Source organism: Ceratotherium simum, chromosome 16 (assembly GCF_057802395.1).
Source record: "Ceratotherium simum simum isolate JZ-2026a chromosome 16, ASM5780239v1, whole genome shotgun sequence".
NCBI lineage: Eukaryota > Metazoa > Chordata > Mammalia > Perissodactyla > Rhinocerotidae > Ceratotherium > Ceratotherium simum.
In genome coordinates, this window is record NC_141915.1 from 21,030,874 (window position 1) to 21,051,315 (window position 20,442).

Below are 20,442 nucleotides of genomic sequence, written 5' to 3' on the forward strand. Positions count from 1 at the left end.
ACTCTATGACTACATATAAGAAAACTGAAGCAAAGAGAAATAAGGAAATCTCCCCAAAGTTACACTGCCTATAAATGATCAAATAAACTCAGACTGTTCTGAATCCAAAGTTCATGTATGCTCTATGCACTTCACTAGACTGCCTAAGGCATGACAGACAGATATTTTAATATCTACTTGCCTGAATGTTAACGTCTGCCCACAGAAATAAGTTGGAGCGCTGGAGTAGAGAACACCTGAGGATTCAGAATCATTCCGGAGTGCTATATTTCTTCGACTGCTCAAACTGTACCCCTCAAAGCCAGCTGTCCACTCTTTTAAAAAACAAAGATATTGAAAATTATTAGAATCTTTTGGGGCATATCTTCAATACGGACACATAAAATAAAACTCAGAAGCAGAAGAGGCTATTCTTAGGGGTCATAGGCAAGTTCAATAAAAGAAAAGATTTACTAACAGGGTAACACGGTTAATACTGTAAACCACAAAAAAGATTTTAGTCTACTCTTGCACAGTTGGCATGGACGATCACATAACTGTTATCTCCTATCTAATAAAATCACAGTTGAAGCATAATTGTTTGAGCTTATTCCAACCTGATTAAGAACTAACGAGTCTAAATTTTTTTAAATAGTAATACAGGAGAGATCAATTTCAAATCATAAGACTTTTAAGAAAAAGCCTCTACCCAGATATTTATTGAAGGCTTGGAAAATCAGCGTCCTAAGGCAGTATTTAAAATCTTTGGTTTTGGGGGATGTTAATAATCCTGTACGGCACTATTTTTAAACTCTGGAGATAAGAACTGATGAAAATTTCTCAAAATTCACAAGAAGTAATTTGAGTAGGAAGTAAGACATGTTGCATGTTGTTCTCATCAATTCAGGGTTTATTCTTAGAAAAAAAGGTTGTTACTGCACTGCCTTTAGCACAGAATACAAGTGTTCTTATACATTGTTAAGCTTCAGGACTGAGAACGCAACAGCATACCATGAGGCACCAATGTGGAATGACCTATCTGGGGGACGCTCCAAGGACTCCACTCCTGTCGGCCATCTCCTCGGGCGCAGACTCTGAACTGATAATCAACATTGGGGTCTATGTGCAATACTATGAATTCAGTTTCAGAGCCTACATACACGTCCTCAAAATGATTTGAAGTACATTTACGGAACTGGAGCCTGTAATCTTGGGCTGTGAAGTCGTCATCCACCTAAGGAGAAAGGCTTTATGTTAGGTAAACATCAGAGAATAAATTCTCTCAGCATCACTGCTTAAGAACTTTGCATGGGGGCACTATGGGCCAAGCATGCAAGCCCACGTGCTGAACACAGGCTATTCTCACAAAGGCCACAGGAACTATGCCATCGTTTTTTCTCTTCTCTTCCTTAATTAAACCATGTGTTTTGTACTTCCCAGTTCGATATGAAAAAAATCTGCTTTTGAAGACATGGCATGTTTTCTACACAATAATGCCAGAGATAAAACATTCAAAATTCAAGTTATAAGAATTCCACAACTACATCATTCATGTGACCAAGAGAGAATTAATATTCAGAATATATAAAGGACTCCTAAAAATTAATAGAAGACAAGCCACTCAATAGAAAAACAGACAAAAGACAAGAATAAGCATTCTACAGAATAAGAAATATAAACAGCCAAAAATATGGAACCAAATCTGTAATATGGAAAATGCAATCTAAAACCACAATGAGATGCCATACTGGCAAAAACATAAAGTCTGACAATGCCAAGTATTGGTCAGGATGCAGACTAACAGGAACTCATACAGTGCCGGTGGAAGGATACACTGATACGATCTCTTTGGAAAGAATTTGGTATTACCTAGTCGAGTATTACAAATTCTCTAAGAACTCATAATTTTATGGCTACGTATATACTTTAGAAAAAAATCTTACATGTGTACACAAGGAAAAACGAATAATAATGCTTATAGCAAAAAAAACGGAAACAACTGTAGGTCCACAGAAAGGCAAAAGAATAAAAATGGAATAAGAGTCCTTGTTTTGAACCAACAAAAGCATCCCTACTTCTTTCTTTTATACCAAGGCTTCATTTAAACAAATTCCATTTAGGGGCCGGCCCCGTGGCGTAGCAGTTAAGTGTTCGCGCTCCGCTGCTGGTGGCCCGGGTTTGGACCCGGAAGTGCACTGATGCACCACTTGTCAAGCCACGCTGTGGCGGCATCCCACATAAAGTGGAGGAAGATGGACACGGATGTTAGCCCAGGACCAGTCTTCCTCAGCAAAAAGAGGAGGATTGGCATGGATGTTAGTTCAGGGCTGAGCTTCCTCACACACACAAAAAAAAAATTCCATTTAAGAACACAGTTTCCAGAAGCTGAGCACCCACTCCTGAATGATGTATTTGTCAGCAGCCAAAACATTATGACTCATTTGGACGTAGTTTCTATGTATAATATGGTAACTCATATAATATGATTTAAGACATAATATTCTCAGCAACTCTGAGAGTGTGAGGAATTTTATTTCAGAAGAATTTTATTTCACATTTTTAATGTACAAGGTTGAAGAGAAAATATCCGACACCCAATATTCACTATTGACTTTTGACTTTTCTAATAAACAGAAATGGGAGAGATCCTCAATTCAGTAAGAGTTAAGTTTGGGAAATATGTGATAGAAAATAACGTTGTGGGGGCCGGCCCAGTGGCACAGTGATTACGTGGGCGCGCTCCACTTTGGCAGTCCGGGGTTCAAAGGTCCGGATCCCGGGCGTGCACCGATGCACCGCTTGTCAAGCCATGCTGTGGTGGTGTTCCATATAAAGTAGAGGAAGATGGGCACAGATGTTAGCCCAGGGCCAGTCTTCCTCAGCAAAAAGAGGAGGATTGGCATCAGATGTTGGCTCAGGGCTAATCTTTCTCACCCAAAAATAGAAAAGTATAATCCCACTATAAAAATAAATGTGTGTCAATGGACCAAATTTATTAAAAAAAAAAAAACAAAAAAAAAAACGTTGTGATACAGCAATTTTAAAAAGAAACTTCAAAACCATTTATCTCAAACAGGAGGAGCTACTTCAGTTCAAGTTCCCCTTGACTTTAACTGTAAAGCAAAGGGATATTTGTTTATGAAGAGAAAAAAATATTCAAAGGTAGTTAATAAAAAAGTTTAAAGGCCCCCAAATCTCAAATCCATAATATTGAAGCCATTTCTACAATTCTAAGTTACGTACCTTACACCATCGTACGATGATGCCTCCAGGTTTCTCTATGAGTTCTTCTATCTGTACTGGTGGGCGAGATGCTACCGTTCCATGCTTGAAAATGTGGTCTTTCACTATGTTAAGAACTGAGTCATCCAACTGAGCAGATAAACAAGGCACATCAACCAGTAAAGGCACTTCTGGTAAACTGAGGAAACAAAGCTCATGTGTTTACCAGGCTTTTAACTGAGAGTTAAAAATACAAGGAATATTTTACATCAGTCACATACTATAACGATGCTGAAGCCCCCATTAAATAATGCTAATGGCAGTGGAGGCTTTGCAAGATGTTACACAAAGATTCCCTTCTCAAATAAATTCAAGCAAGAAGACAGAAAATCGGTAGGATCACAATTGTCAAGTTTATAGCAAAAGATCCAGTTTACTGAGATATGACTCAGTTTTGATGATATGTTCATAATTTAAAAAATTTAACAATTCTCTTGCATATTAGAATTGAAGATAATCTGTAGCAATATTATACCAAAGATTACAATCACAACTGTTTTCATACTAGTAATAGTGGTAATGGGCAATGAACTTTGAAAAATATATTTTCTATCTTTCTTAATCAGAATCTTTAATTGGGGGAAAAAAGTAGACAGTTTAAATGCTTAAAACTAAGCCCAAAAGGCTCTTTTACCTGTCCAACTGAATGTGTAAGGCCTTTTTGGTAAAGCTCCACAGGCTTTCGTTCTGTTCTCCTACACCACCAAGAATGGCGATCTCACCTACAATCAGGAATGAGAGAACTATTACAGTGAAAAATGGTCACATTATCAAGTAATCAACACAACTCATGCCTAGGTCGGTCTCTGGTTTTCTAGCAAACAATTCTTAAATGATGTCACAGTCAAATTCCCAAAAAGTAAAAGCAGAAACTATTTTAGAAGTGACTCTTAGGTTAAGCTCAAGAGGAAAAGGGGTACACAATGGCAACACTTTGCCAGAGATGAAAGATTCTGCTCTCTACAAGGAAATCTGCTTTGTCAACCAATTTTACACAAAGCAGAAGGCCCAGGGACTTTTTTCCATCTCTCCTACAGAATCTTTATCAACTCCAAGAGGAGCCAGTACAAATACTACCCTGGCAGGAGCAATAGAGCACAGGGTCTTATAAAGCCAAATGATACAGTTACGTTTTCCTAAAAGAATATCATACATTAGATTAGAAATTACTCAACAGAACAATAAAAAGGAAATGCTATAAAAAGGCATAAAAAAGGACCAACTTCCACCTCCTTCCACAGCCCTGAAGAACACTTCCAGAACTCTTTTCCATCTGCATGTGCCCCAGAGTGACTCAAGTTTTTTGAGACCATATGACAGGACCTTCTCCCTCACCAAAAGGAAAACAGAGACATTGAACACTGCCTCAAAGTCCTCAAAATTCCATAAAAAAGTTTTTATCCCTTGGAGGGGAGGGGAAGCAAGAGTACAAAATTTAAAATATTTCTGAAGTACAAAAAAATTCAAGCATCATATGCTGTAACTAACATGTATGTGCCTCAAAGGATTTCTTTTCTAAAATAACAACATTTCTCAGTCCTCAGGGTGATGGGAGCACACTCCTGACCTGCACTGAACTGCTTCTTAGTTTGTTTCCAAATACAAAGCCTCCAGGGAAAGACACGCTGTGGTCCTGCTAAAAAGAATTTTCTCAAAGGCACTGTTATGGTCAGTGGCAAATAAACACTTCTCACTGAAGATAAGACAAAAATGTTATTAGCATGTAAAGATAACACTAGTACCACATTCTAAGTGGGACTAAAAAGGAGATTAATTTCCATTTGGAGTGACAGACCTGTGAGCCATGCACACTTTTTATCCTATGCCACTCACAGCACTCAATGAAGAATGGATGGTATTCAACCTCCTTCTCTGGCTCCTTTTTCCTCAACCACCCTTTAAATGTTGGCATCCCTCCGAGTTCTACCCTCTGCCACCTTCTCTTCTCATATTGCACAGTATCTCTTGATGACTTGACCTATTCCCATGGATTCACAGTTGACATATACACCATTAATTGCCATATTGACATCTCCAGGTCTGATCTCTCTCCTAAGCATCACACTCACATTTCCAACTACCTTCTGGCATCTTAAACACCTCAAACGCAACATGCCCCAAACCAAATGCCTAACTACCCACTAAAGCCCACCCTTCTCCTTTGTTTCCTATGTCAGTAAACGGCATAATTCACCAGGTCATCCAAAATCAGGCTGGTTTTGGTCATCCTAAACCTTTCCCTTTCTCCTCCAACCTATATCCAGGCAATCACCAATAATCAACACTTATGGATCAGGAAAATCATCAATAATTCTATCTCCAAAAAATCTTAAACCAGCTCAGCCTCACCTTCACCTGTCACTGCCTTCATCATATCCCATCTGGATTACTGCCACAACTTTCTAATCAGTCTCTTTTACCTCCAGTCTTACCACCTCTAATACTGTCTCCAAACTGTAGGCAGTCTCGTTTTTTAAAAATGCAAATCTGATTGTGTAACTCTGCTGCCTAAAATACTTCAACAGATCCCTGATATGCCATTCACTTCACTCGTGATGTTACTTCTGCTTCCAATCATGCTGTTATCTCCTTTTCTTCCTTTGCCTGCTTGATGAATTTCTTCAAGCCTCTGTGGAACTCCTCCCACAGAAAGCTGCCCTACTCTCTTCCAGATACAGTTAAGCACTTCCCCTTCTGAGCTCCCATAGGTCTAGATCTCTCTCAGCACGCGTGCCTCTCTCCATGGGCTGTGAACTCCAAAGAGCAGAACTCTTACCTTTTTATTTAATGTACCTGACAAAGACCTACGTGTAGGAAGGAAGGCAGACACGAGGGTAGGAAGGTAACAAGGCAGGATCTGGGCATGCTTTAACCAAAACAATTGGCTACAGATAAGAATAAACACTACAATGTCAGGAGTAAATACCAAATTTCTTAACCTTCTAAAAAGAATAATGGAGTTAAATTCTAAACAACGAACACACTGAAAAATATTTGAACAGACTCAAAATGACCTTAAAATAGCTGTGTTAAAAGTGAATGAGATGCTATCGTAGAACCATTTGAGAAAAATCATTTACTCCTTCCTGTTTTGTAAATGATTATAATTAACACTTGAATTGCACTTACCTTGGGACCCTTCACTGTGTATATGGCATCCTATATTACAAACTGTCCCAAGGTGGGAACACCCTAAGCACCCCACAGATGGCAAGAAGCCTGCCAGTATCCCAAGAAATTAGTAAAGTATCAATCTGAATGTGCCACACTTTATAGGCCCCCTAGTCTCCCACCTTCTTGGACCAAGTCCTCTGCAGTGTTAACTCCATGCTCTATGAGCTTCTGGCAGTCATCTAGTGGTTTAATGGTCTCCTGTTCAATGGTGTCCACCTCTTGCAAAAGGGTCACCAATCGCTCATCCAGGAGCTTCCCAAGAGTTCCCTTTAAATCATTAAAATGCTGTTTGAGGACATCTCTTGTCTGTGATGCACTCTCTTGGATCTGAAAAGAAATAACATAAAAATTCGGAATCTCTTGAAAAGGCTAGTCCACAGGCATCACCCATAACCTCAAGGCACTACACAACCACCATCTTCCATTTACTGATAAACCAAATGTGATTCAGTCACACAAACTTGCACAATTGCACAGACTTGGGCTTCAGGGGAGACAACCAGCTCAAACCCTGGTTCCATCACTTACAAACTACGTCAATTTGGTCAAGTTAATTAAGCATTTCCTTGTTTGTCAAATGAATATAATAATGCTTACCTCATGAAGGTGCTGTGAGGATTAAATAAAAATACTCTATGTAGTGCACCTGGTAAAATAACTGGCACACTGTTGTTCTCAATAAATAAATGTTAGCAAGTATTACTATCTGCACAAGGTAGTTCTTGGTAATGGTACGTTTCAGTACAAAACCATTTTAAATTAGGAGGGTATTTTTTTTTTTTTTTTAAGATTTTATTTATTTATTTTTTCCCCCCAAAGCCCCAGTAGATAGTTGTGTGTCATAGCTGCACATCCTTCTAGTTGCTGTATGTGGGACGCGGCCTCAGCATGGCCGGAGAAGCAGCGCGTCGGTGGGAGCCCGGGATCCGAACCCGGGTCGCCAGCAGTGGAGCGCGCTCACTTAACCACCAAGCCACGGGGCCGGCCCTAAATTAGGAGGGTATTAAAATCCATTTTACTAAAAAGTAGTAAAAAAATGGTTGATCAGAAAGCCATAATACAGGGCTGGCCCCGTGGCTTGGTGGTTAAGTGTGCGCGCTCCGATGCTGGTGGCCAGGGTTTGGATCCCGGGAGCACACCGAGGCACCACTTCTCCGTCCATCCTGAGGCCGAGTCCCACATACAGCAACTAGAGGGATGTGCAGCTATGACATACAACTATCTACTGGGGCTTTAGGGGGAAAAAATAAATAAATAAAATCTTAAAAAAAAAAAAAAAAAGAAAGCCATAATACAAAAAAAATCACCTCATGGATAAAATGCCCTCATTATGCTAAAAGAAAACTAAGAATTTATTTAAAATCCAAACAGGCTCATAAGAGGCAGAGAATGTTCATGAAAAACACTCCTCTGGGACAATGACTTAATCATTTTTGAGTCATGGTCCTCTTTTCAAATCTCAATGAGAGGTTTATAGACCTTTCCAGAAAAATGCATACTCCATACCCTAACTGATTCAATTTCAGAGGTGACAAATTCCCTCAGATCCCAACCATGACTAGCCTGGAGCAGTAATTCTGAAACGTGGTTTGCAGAAGAATCATGTAGGCTACCTGTCATAATTCAGATTGTAGGGCTCCATCCCAGACCTACAGATCCAGAAGCTTGGGGGAGAGGCTGGAGGAGTGTATAGATGGAGTTCTCACTTTTCACAAGCACACCTGATTCTGCAGCCCACACTTTGAGAAACACTGACCTCAGGTCCACAGAGCCCAGATTAAGAATTGCTGTTCAGGGAGATATGAGAGGAGAATCTCTACATCTCACACATATTTTGAAAAAAAAATGAGTTGTGTATACAGACACCAGTTTTGTTTTTTTTTTCTTAAAGAATAGAGACAACACACAATTCACTGTCTCTCATTTAACAGGGAAATTCTGGGCCGACCCCGTGGCTTAGCAATTAAGTTCACATGCTCCGATACCGGCGGCCTGGGCCCAGATCCTGAGCTCGCACTGACGCACCGCTTCTCCGGCCATGCTGAGGCCGCGTCCCACACACAGCAACTAGAAGGATGTGCAACTATGACATACAACTATCTACTGGGGCTTTGGGGGAAAAAATAAATAAATAAATAAATAAAATTATTAACAGGGAAATTCTTACTACAGCCAAACACTCAGTTGAATTAAAGCAAACATATACTTTACTTTGCAGATATTATCATATTAGTTTCAAATGACATATTATGTTTACTACCCTAACCCTTTTGCTAACTTATCTTAGCAACAGTGTTTGAAGTCCAAGAAAAATCCAGCAAGAAAGAATACAGTTGGCACTCCCTATCTGTGTGTTCCGCATACTCGGACTCAACCAATAGCCAATCGAAAGGCCTAGGATTGTTGCATCTGTTTGGAACATGCACAGACTTTTTCTTTTGTCATTAGTCCCTAAACAATACGGTACAACAACTACTTACCTGGCATGTACATTGTATTAGGTATTGTTCTAGAGATGATTAAAAGTATACGGGAGGATGCGCATAGATCATATGCAAATACTACACCATTTTATATAAGGGACTTGAGCATCTGTGGATTTTGGTATCTGCAGGAGTCCTGGAACCAATCCCCCGTGGATACAGAGGGACAACCGTATATCAAAATATGGATAAAGCACAATATTTCAACAGTTAGTAGAGAAATTTAGAAAGTTTTCTATTTATTCTCTAATACTAAATTTAAAAAGCAGAGTACAAAATTGTTTTCCAGAAATGTTCACAACCAAGGTAAAAACAAAATGTCCATGCCCAAGGACTACAAAGAAATACAGAAGAAAAAAAAAGGAACAGTTTGATTAGCTGGGGTGGGCAGATCATGGAAACAATTTTTTCCCCTTTTGACACTGATGTAAGTTACAATGGTGTGTGTGCAGTAAGTAAAAGAATTCCTCAAATCATCAAGAAAAAGAGAAATCCTAATTTAAGTTCAATTGTTAACTAATCTCCGTAAAGTTACTAAGTTTCATAGAAACAACCCAAATCGAAATTTTAAAAAAGAGGCCATACTCAAAATGTACTTGATTTGGCTCATCACTCAACTGTGGGATCCTTGAGAATCAGGCCCTAACATACATAGCACCTGGCAGATAAACGTTGTTGAATAAAACTGAAGTTATTCGTGTGTATTTTTAAGACCTTTTTAAAAGAACCAGGGAGGGAACGCCCTGTGATTCTGATACATCACCTGGAATATTGTTAGAAATGCAGACTCTCAGGCCCCACCCAGAAGTACTAAACTAGAACCTGCATTTTTAACAAGATCCCCAGGTGATTCATACAGACCTTACAGATGCCAGAATAAATGAAGACAACGTGTCAGAGCACTGTAATACAGCTCACACCCCTACCACCAAGAGGAAATTCTGCAGTTGAGCACTACTATACCACTGAGGTCCTGTCTCCCCCTTTAACGGATACGGCACACACAGGAAGTGCATCGGTTAGGTAAAGTCAATTTCCTGTTTAGAAAGAATTCAAAAGCTCCTTCAGCTGTTGCAGAGCCTGACTACGTTTTGTTTTTGTTTCAGAACCTCAGAAAAAAAAGGAAGTAAATGAAGACAAGGCAGCGAGAGGGCCAGGGAAGGGAGCATCCATTTCCAAATCTACCTCCTGTACTTTCATTATAAATCTGGTCCCTTTTGTTCAGAGAATCCCAACCACTGCTGTTTCAAACTTGAAACTACCTTGGCATCATTTTCTTCTCCCTGAAATAGTTCAACTTAAAGACTCAGTCACCTTTAATTCAATCATGTGACTAATCAAGTTCATTTGCTTGGCTTTATGAACTAATTTAAAAATGCAGTCTTTACTGCTGAGTGAATTTCTTCATATCTGATGTGGTACCATGGTCCAATATGTTTACTGTTAGCTCACTAAATCTTCACAACTCTGAGAGGTGGGTCTGTATTGTTTATGTTGAAGAAAGTAAAGCTCAAAGAAGTCAAATAACTTCCCCAAGGCTTCACGGTGCCAGACACAGTCTGACTCCAAGGACCACAGTCTTTCCACTGCACCAAGCTGTTTAGTACTTACAGATCCCATTTTAAAGAGTTCCCAGGTAAACCTGTAATTATGTATTGACTGAAGACACTTCCTGCTGTTAACGTGTGTTTCTCATCCTTGCATATAGAATCTTGCCAGAGCCAGCCCTGATGGCCTAGCGGTTACAGTTCGGCGCACTCCGCTTCGGTGACCCGGGTTGGGTTCCCAGGTGCAGAACTCGTCTGTCAGTACCCATGCTGGGGCGGTGGCTCACATAGAAGAACTAGAAGGACTTACAACTAGAAAATACAACTGTGGGGACTGGCCTGGTGGCACAAGCTCGGTTAAGTGCGTGTGCTCCCGCTGCGGTGGCCCAGGGTTTGCCGGTTCGGATCCTGGGCGCGCACCGATGCACCACTTGTCAGGCCATGCTGTGGCAGGCGTCCCATAAAAAGTGGAGGAAGATGGGCACGGATGTTAGCCCAGGGCCAGTCTTCCTCAGCAAAAAAAGGAGGATTGGCAGATGTTAGCTCAGGGCCGATCTTCCTCACAAAAAAAGAAAATACAACTGTGTACTGGGGCTTTGGAGAGGAGAAAAATAAAGAGAGAGAGGAAGATTGGCAACAGATGTTAGCTCAGAGCGAATCTTTCAAAAAAAGAAAGAAAAAGAATCCAGTGGTAGACAACCATGCAGTCCCAATGCTACCTAGTCATTTTAAGGCAAAAAAACTGTAATGGTTTGTAACAAAGTAGATTTAACAAGAATACAAATGATACACAACTCAAAGTCTCAAAAATGAAACTGTAATATACATTGTTTATACTGATTGATAATATTCCAAAGCAATTTTCCAGTAAAACCTCTACTGCAACAGACCATTAAAACTTATTTACAGGGGCTGGCCCAGTGGCGCAAGCGGTTAAGTGCTCGCACTCCACTGCGGCGGCCTGGGGTTCGCCGGTTTGGATCCCCGGCACACACCGATGCACTGCTTGTTAAGCCATGCTGTGGCGCTGTCCCACATAAAGTGGAAGACGATGGGCACGAATGTTAGCCCAGGGCCAGTCTTCCTCAGCAAAAAAGAGGATTGGCATCGGATGTTAGCTCAGGGCTGGTCTTCCTCACCAAAAAAAAAAACAAAAATCTTTATTTACAAAGTTTCCACTGCAGTTGAATCAAATCCCAAAGCGACTGTATTTTTAAAGTTTTAACATGAGGATGAATTCAGAAAATGCCAAAAAGTCATCAAGTTTATACACCAATACTAAGCCATGCAAAAGCCTAGTAAATACATACTTCACAGCCGTCCAAGACAACAGTGACTAATACATTTTCCTCGAGAGTTTAGCTACTAAAAAGTCATAAAACCTATGTAGAATCTGATTTAGGACATCTCTGGTCTTAAGTGGCAATATATAGTTGCTATATCAATATAATATAATGTAATGTAATATAGCATGTATGTATATTTCAGGACATTAAGTAACTAGAATCTTTTCTATCTCCTCTAAAACATGTATTTTCATGACTTTATAGAAGAAAAGAATTGTTATCCTCCAAGTTTAATCTGAGAATTTATTTTCCCAATTGTTTTGTTAGTAGGAAACTAAAACTATCTTAAAATTAGAGACTGGCTTTAAACGCAATTAGCTTACAGGAACATAGTGATCAAAAATAAAAGACAAAGAAAAGATATAAAATAGTCAACTGAAATTGAAGAAGCTAACCAAAATGTTTCTTCTCAGTTCATACGAAATGTACTACATTAGCTATTTGCCTTTGCACTGACACCAAGACATTAATCATTTAAAAAGAATAATGATGATGGCAATAATAACAATACAGCAGCAGCTATCATTCACTGAACACCTACTATATGCCAGGTACTTACACCCATGGTCTACTTTAAACTCTACCACAACCCTATGAAGAAAGCATCTGTATGGGGCCGGCCCAGTGGCGCAGTGGTTAAGTGCACACGCTGCGCTTCGGCGGCCCGGGGTTCCCCGGTTCAGATCCCGGGCGTGCACCAATGCACTGCTTGGCAAGCCATGCTGTGGCGGCGTCCCATATAAAGTGGAGGAAGATGGGCACAGATGTTAGCCCAGGGCCAATCTTCCTCGGCAAAAAGAGGAGGATTGGCATCGGATGTTAGCTCAGGGCTGATCTTCCTCACTCACACACACACACACAAAAAACGCATCTGTAAATGAGTAATGTATAGGAGTCAGATGAACTTGCCAATATCACAAAGTTAGTAAAGCGGCAGAGAATTTGAACTGACTCACACAGACTCACAAGCACTGCTACACTTCCTTCTTGTCTCTCTTACACTTAGACTTTTTTTTCTTAATGCTTATTTGAACTTTCAAAAAGAAAATCTTTACTATATGATTTGGTAGTCTGTTACATTAGTGGCCCCCACTGAACCACAAACCATACCTCCTGGTACTTATAACCTTATACAGTCCTCTCCCCTAGAACATAGGCTGGGCCTGTGACTAGCAATGTAGTCAAATGTGCATACGTACAGAATGGAATTGATGCTGTGCCAGTTCCAGGCTTCAGCCTTAAAAAGACTTGGCAACTTCTGCTTTTGCACTTTTACGGGTCCTGAGCTACCATGTAAGAAGTATGGCTCTCTTTCAGGAGAAAGTAAGTAGAAGGGGGAAAAAAGTGGGAGGGGTGGGAGGAACAGAGGAGGGAGGAAGGGAGAGAGACTGGCATCGAGGCCCAGTCATGCCAGCATTCCAACTGAGTCCCGCTACCACAAAGGCTCCAAACAGGTACGTGAACGTTCTAGCTCGAACATTTCAGCCTTAGCTGCCAGCTCACTGCAATTACATGAGTACTGCCAGCAAAATCAGGAGAACTGCCCAACTGAGCCCCAGTCAATCCCCAGAATAGGAAGCAAATAAAATGATTGCTTTTTAAGCCGTTACACTTTGGCATAGTTTATTATGTAGCAACGAATAACCAAATCATATGATAAAACAAATGTTTAATTCTTGACTATCTGCATTAATGAAGAGAATGCATATAATCAAGACCACAATCTAAAAAGAATGTCTGCAAAATTACACCCACAACATTCATAAAGGCACTCATTCAATATTTACGGAGGTCTAGTATGTGCCAGGAACTGGGGCTATAAAGATGAATAAGGCACAGTCCTGACCTCAAAAAACTGTCATTCTGGTAAAGGAGATAGTTACATGTACACGTAACTATAATAAAATGTATTAAGTTCTTATTTAAGTGGGACAGCCACAAACGGCCATCAGAGCTCAAAAAGGGCATTCTGCTGGGAAAGAGAGTAGGGGACATTTAATGAGTAAGTTGCCAGTTGGAGAAGCAGGGGAACGTCACCTTGAACAACAATCATATTTAGTGGTATTATCACTATGGCTAATATTTACTAAGCACTTTGTATGTCCCAGGCATTGTGCTAAGCATTTTAAATACGTCTTTCTTTTTTTTTTTTTTGTGAGGAAGATCAGCCCTGAGCTAACATCTGTGCTAATCCTCCTCTTTTTGCTGAGGAAGACCGGCTCTGAGCTAACATCTATTGCCAATCCTCCTCCTTTTTTTCCCCAGGGCCCCAGTAGATAGTTGCATGTCATAGCTGCACATCCTTCCAGCTGCTGCATGTGGGACGTGGCCTCAGCATGGCCAGAGAAGCGGTGCGTCGGTGCGCGCCCAGGATCCGAACCCGGGCCGCCAGTAGCAGAGCGCGCGCACTTAACCACTAAGCCAAGGGGCCGGCCCACATTTTTCATTTTAAAGATTTTATTTATTTAATTTTTCCCCCCAAAGCCCCAGTAGATAGTTGTATGTCATAGCTGCACATCCTTCTAGTTGCTGTATGTGGGACTCAGCCTCAGGATGGACGGAGAAGTGGTGCCTCGATGCGCACCCGGGATCCGAACCCGGGCCACCAGCATTGCAGCGCGCGCACTTAACCACCAAGCCACAGGACCGGCCCCATTTTTCATTTTAAATCCCACATTGGCCAAGTAAAGCAGGTACTATCCTTATCCTCATTGTACAGATAAGGAAAGGGAGGTTCAGGAAAGCTAAGCTTCTCAAGGTCTCATGGCTAATAGGGGCAAGTGCTAACAAAGTAAAATAACTGCAAATATAAGCAATCCATTGATACCCCTCAATAATCAAAGCCTGTCCTACATTTGTTTGGCTTTTTAGATCACAAATTAGGCATATTATTTACCAGGTTTATAGTAATAAGAATAGTTCTTCTCTATCAAAATTATACATACAATTTACACTGAAAACAAAATCTACACAGAGAAAAACTGGGCACCTCTGTGACGCTCACGCACTTTTTTTTTTTTTTTTTAGAATTATTTCTTTTTTCTTTTAATTTTATTTATTTATTTATTTTTTTCCCCCAAAGCCCCAGTAGATAGTTGTATGTCATGGTTGCACATCCTCCTAGCTGCTGTATGTGGGACACGGCCTCAGCATGGCCGGAGAAGCGGTGCGTCAGTGCGCGCCCAGGATCCGAACCCGGGTCGCCAGCAGCAGAGCGCACGTGCTTAACCGCTAAGCCACAGAGCCGGCCCAGCTCACGCACCTTTTAATTAACATTATTGATTTCAACATTGATTCAGAATGCTTGTTTCAATTCCCATCTATATTTTTCTATATTTCAAGTGAGTTTTGACTGAACAAGCAGCTTTCAGAGTGTCATGTTTAAAGACAATTTGTGAAAAGATTTATTTGAGAAAAGATGACTGAAAAGCCAATGTAAATATGTGGTCTTTCGCACATAAATATATGTGCAGCTTTTTTTTTCTTGGTTGTTGATTATTTAGATTTGCTTCTAGAGCTTTGTTTCCAGTATTTTGGTATACCTAAGTCAATACATGTCACCTGGCCACCAACAAATGCTGCAGAAGTACCTATGCAATAGACTCTGTTCACCTCTACACTAAAAATTAGACTGATATGGGAAAATTTTCATAATAACTGCTTATGATATAATGCTAACCAAAAGAAAAAAATGGATACGAAGTTGCATATACAGTAGTCTCTCAATTTTGCAAAATAATATGTCTAGAAAGATACACCATAATGTTAACAGTGGTTGTCGTAAGTAGTAGAATTACGGGTTATCTTAAATTATTTCATCTGTTCTTGGTTTTCTCCAGCTCTAGATTTAACCTTTTCTTAGGACACTACAATAGGGACATTGTAAGTACTACTGCAGTAACAAATTATTTTCAAACAGATTTTTGGACTGTTTTGAAAATGGGTAACAGAAGGGGAAGTGGGAGATAAAAGAAGCAATAATAGCTTTCTTTTCTTTGCAGAGCTACTAAGACTTCCTGCCCTGGTTTTCTGAAATAACTTTTTTTTTTCCCCCGCTGAGTTCTATATCTGTCCCAGTTTTTAACTAGTATGCTATGTGTTTTCAAATCCTGTGGAAATAATGATCTATGGAGAACCTGTTATTGTACATTAGTTTTAATCTTGAGGATAAACCACAGCAATTTATGACGACACACCTATGGTTTAGATTAAACTACAGAAATCAGTAGAGAGCTGATGAAGTGGTAATGGTATACTCTAAGGCAGTGTGCCTCACTTTTTAATGTGCACACATATCACACCTGGCGATCTTGTTAAAGTACAGATTATGATTCAGTAGGTCTGGGTGAGGCCTGATTCCTGCATTCTTCACAAGCTCTCAGGTCATGACTGCTGTGGTCATAGACCACACTTGTAGTAGCAAGGCTCAGAGGGACACCCCTGGCCAGAGTCCTCACCAAACAGTATCTTAATTAGGTACCAGGATCTGGCCCTTTCCTCTGAAGAGCAGGGTCTTGCTTTTGTCAATGCCCCGAGAGACACAGAATCACGTTAACTAAGCATGTGAAAGCCAACACACTCATTTTATAGAGTGAACTATAACTGTACAGACTAGAATACTGGTATTTCTCACTGTAGGCACCTCCAGTACGTCAAACTAATCCCCCTTTGAGAACGTACAAAGACAGAGTTTCTGGACCTGCGAAGCTTAAGGACTAGACTCCGGACAGTGGCAATGTCATCAAGGTAGTGTCACTCCGTGAGGTAGTGCCAGCTGACATCGCTACGTGACATCTTGATCTGCTATCTCCACTTATCTCCACTTATGACAAGTAGGAAAGCCAACCATAGAAATAAACAAGGGATGAAAAACACAATGGAAGTGAAATCTAAAAACGAATACACAAGAATTTGGGTTTTTCCTATTTGTTTCATTTTTAGGGGTAATAGTCTAACGATCAGCCACCAAAGGAAAAAATAAATCCCTGAGGGCAGCGTTATGTTTCCCTCACCGCAGTATTTCTAGGACCCAGAGTATCTCTGACCCACGGGAGGCAGGCACCCAATAAATATTTATTGAGTGAATGAACAAACGAGTATTTAAGGAGAGTGGGAGTTAATTTCTTTGGTATTTACATCTTAGTACAAAGGATTCCAGGGAGCTATAGAGAACTATTCTTAACGATTTCAACACCAGTTAGGCCAGGCTAGTAAACATTAGACTTTAACTTATTCAAACAGTAAGAGTTACAGACTACCCTTGCATTCCTACACAGAACTTCCTTTTCTCTGAAGACCAGGGGTAGGGCCTAAACTTAACCACAAGAGGAGAACCTGCCACATGCTGGCAGTTGTTTTTGACAGAATAACTTAAAAGATTTTTACTTTTCTTCCTGCTAGACTTTCATAGACATGATTTCTTTAATACGAAACAAATTTCATGAGAGATTTTTAAAGGGTAAGAAACAAAAGCAAAGATAAAAAGTATGCCAGGACTTCTTGAAAAGGTTAAACAAAGAGTTACCATACGACCCAGCAATTCCTAAGTGTATACTAAAAGAACTGAAAATGTGTCCACACAAAAACTTGTAGTTGTATATGCATTTTCATAGCAACATTATTCATAATAGCCGAAAAGTAAAAATAACCCAAACGTCTATCAATCAATGAATGGATAAATGTGGTACATCCATACAATGAATATTTTTCAGCCATAAAAAGGACTGAAGTACTGATACATGCTAGCATATGGATGAACCTCGAAAACACTATACTAAGTCAAAGAAGCCAGTCACGAGGGGCCACGTATTGTATGATTCCATTTCTATGAAATGTCCCATAACAGGCAAATCCAAACAGAGAAACAAAGTAGTTTGGTGGTTGCCAAAGGCTGGCGGAGGGACAGTTAACGGGTATGGGATTTCTTTTTGGGGTGATGAAAATGTTCTGGAATTAGACAGTGGTGATGGTTGCACAACTTTGTGCATATACTAAAAACTGCTGAATTGTATATTTTAAGGCATGAATTTTATGGTATGTAAATTATATCAATAAAAAAACCATATGCCAAAAGGAAATAAAATCAGCAGGTAAAAAATATATAGAAAGGGGAGCATCCCTTCCTCTCTGCTCTTCTCCTCCATCCCCCATGCAAAACCTTTGACTAAAAAGCCATCTATTTTATGTAGTTATTCTGAAAATGACTGAGTCCTAAAAATATCCTAACCACCAAACAAAAGCAGCTGCTTATTTTGATAACATGTTTGTAACACAGACCTTCCTTAAAATCCAAGTTAACAGAGGCTTTATTCTACAAATCCAAACGTGTACAATCCACTAGCTTCGAGGAGAGATGCCATTGTAACCGGCACCGGCGCAAAACACATTCTTGTTCACAAAAGAGAACTCCACTATTACTCAGTCTAGTCAGAAGGCAATATCATCAGGAACCTAAACTGTGATGGATGTTCTCTTAGTGTTTTCTGTCTCAACCCCAAGACAATGGGCCTCGAAAACAAAACAAAAACCCATACTCAACTACACTAAATTATAGGAAAGTATGTATTTAAATTAGTGGATATAGGGGCCGGCCCGGTGGTGCAAGCGGTTAAGTGCACGCGCTCCGCTGCGGCAGCACGGAGTTCGCTGGTTCAGATCCCAGGCAAGCAGCGACGCACCGCTTGTCAAGCCATGCTGTGGTGGTGTCCCATATAAAGTGCAGGAAGATGGGCACGGATGTTAGCCCAGGGCCAGTCTTCCTCAGCAAAGAAAGAGGAGGATTGGCAGATGTTAGCAGTTAGCACAGGGCTGATCTCTTTACAAAAAAATAAAATAAATTACTGGATATAAAATTTAAAAGAATATAGTCTGGGAAACAGAATACTAAATCATTCAAAACGGGATCATAATACATTTTTTAATGCATTCAATATCACACAAGAAATTAATAAGCACTACTCCCGAGTGCTGAGCTCATTCATTTAGTCTCAACTCTGCTGCGTCTTAATTGCTGATGCAGTTAAACAATAGTCCTGCTCATATATAAGATACCTTAACTGGCTGGAACATTAGTCATACATGAAATACTTTAATTTCTTTTAAAACAATGTCCTAGATTTAGAACCTCTATTTCAAAATAGCAGAAGGAATAATGCAGACATTTTCAAACGGAAATCAAGAGAAATGCATTGGAAGGCCTTGAAAAGCATTCACCAAATCAGGATAACCTTAACTAGATTTCGCTCCTTTTTGCTACTAAACTACAAATGATACCTGGCCTACACCAGCTCTACTAGGATTTTAAAATACATAAAACCTGAAGCATGGTGAGTACTCTTAATGATGAGAATATCCAAAGGCACTGTTATCACAGCACTATTCTACCAGCTGTACATTTTCAGATTCTATGCAGCTTGGGAGTTACGAGGATGATGATATAGATTAATATCAAGTGTGATGTAGAGAACCGCCCCCCACTCCCTCAAAGGTTGAATGGATTCCCAATCACACAAACGATTCCACTCAGATGGAATCCCACTCACTCAAAAAGCATTTATTAAGCACCTGTGTTAACAGTAGCTTGAGGATTTTCTGTCCTATTACACATTGACAGTGGGTTATATCTTTTTCTGTATATGTTCCAGAGTGAAGAGAAACCACGTGGCTTTCCTATATCTTCGATAGCCATTGTCCCCATGGAATAGATAACTGCTGTCACTTAAAAGTATATTTAGCGTCTCCTTTCAGCACTTCTCTCTTTAAATCTTTTTCCATTTCCCTACACCTTTGTATTCCATCGCTCAACTATTTCATTCTCCTTCTTTTGCCCTTCCAACACAGCTTCACCTCCAATTCTACACCATCCAGAATGGGGTTATGCTAAATGTTTTTTTTACTGTATTCAAGATCATATGAGATATTAAGTACTATTTTCAGGCATTAATCCCATTCATTTAATGTTAACTCTACTGCTTCTCTCTTTATTCCTCCCCTTCCAATACCCATCTTGCCTCCACCTTCAGGTCTCCCCAAGTCACTGCCCCACATTTTCCTCAGCTTTCCAAAGTCAATCTCCATCACCACAGTACGTCTTCCCAAAGAATCTCCACCTCCCCCAACTCTCGTCAGTTACCACTCCCCTCTGTGACGCCCTGAGATTGTGCTCCGGTCCCTCACTCTCCCCCACCTCGGACCCCACCCCCAGCCCCATTACCGTCCCACAGTTTAGGGAACGCCCCTCACACTCTCCCCCGACCCCCCAAACTTGTCCCTTCTCCTTAACCCCTCCCCCCAGCACCCACCTCCCCATTCCCAGACCCAGCTACGTCTCCCTGCACCTCAGAGCCTCTTCCCTTCTCCCTTCGGAGTTTTCGGACACTCCCACCCCTCGGAGCCCTCCTTGCCTCGCCCACCCGCCGGGCACCCGGCGCCCTCCCCGGGGCCCACAGCGCCCCTCCGGGCGCGGCCCTCCGACCTGCCTCCGCGCCTCCCGCAGCCCCTGCAGCCTCTGGCCCAGCTCCCGCCGGTAGCTCTGCGCCGCCTCCACGTTCTCGCGGGCCTCCTGCAGCAGCAGCTCGGGCTCCAGCTCCATCGCCCCCTCGTCCGGCCGCGCGGCCGGCGGCTGCGGGCGCG

General features: G+C 40.9%; 1 protein-coding gene across 1 annotated transcript in view; it reads right to left on the minus strand.

Moving 5' to 3' along the window:
• CRLF3 (cytokine receptor like factor 3) overlaps positions 1-20,442 on the minus strand; it is a 42,469-nt gene extending 22,027 nt beyond the window's left edge. The window contains exons 1-6 of the mRNA XM_004441905.3: positions 20,285-20,442; positions 6,555-6,762; positions 3,896-3,983; positions 3,223-3,400; positions 991-1,213; positions 182-314 (exon numbers count right to left, since the gene is read on the minus strand). Coding sequence (XP_004441962.1) covers positions 182-314; positions 991-1,213; positions 3,223-3,400; positions 3,896-3,983; positions 6,555-6,762; positions 20,285-20,401 — 947 coding nt within the window. The 5' untranslated portion in view covers positions 20,402-20,442. The remainder of the gene's footprint in view (positions 1-181; positions 315-990; positions 1,214-3,222; positions 3,401-3,895; positions 3,984-6,554; positions 6,763-20,284) is intronic.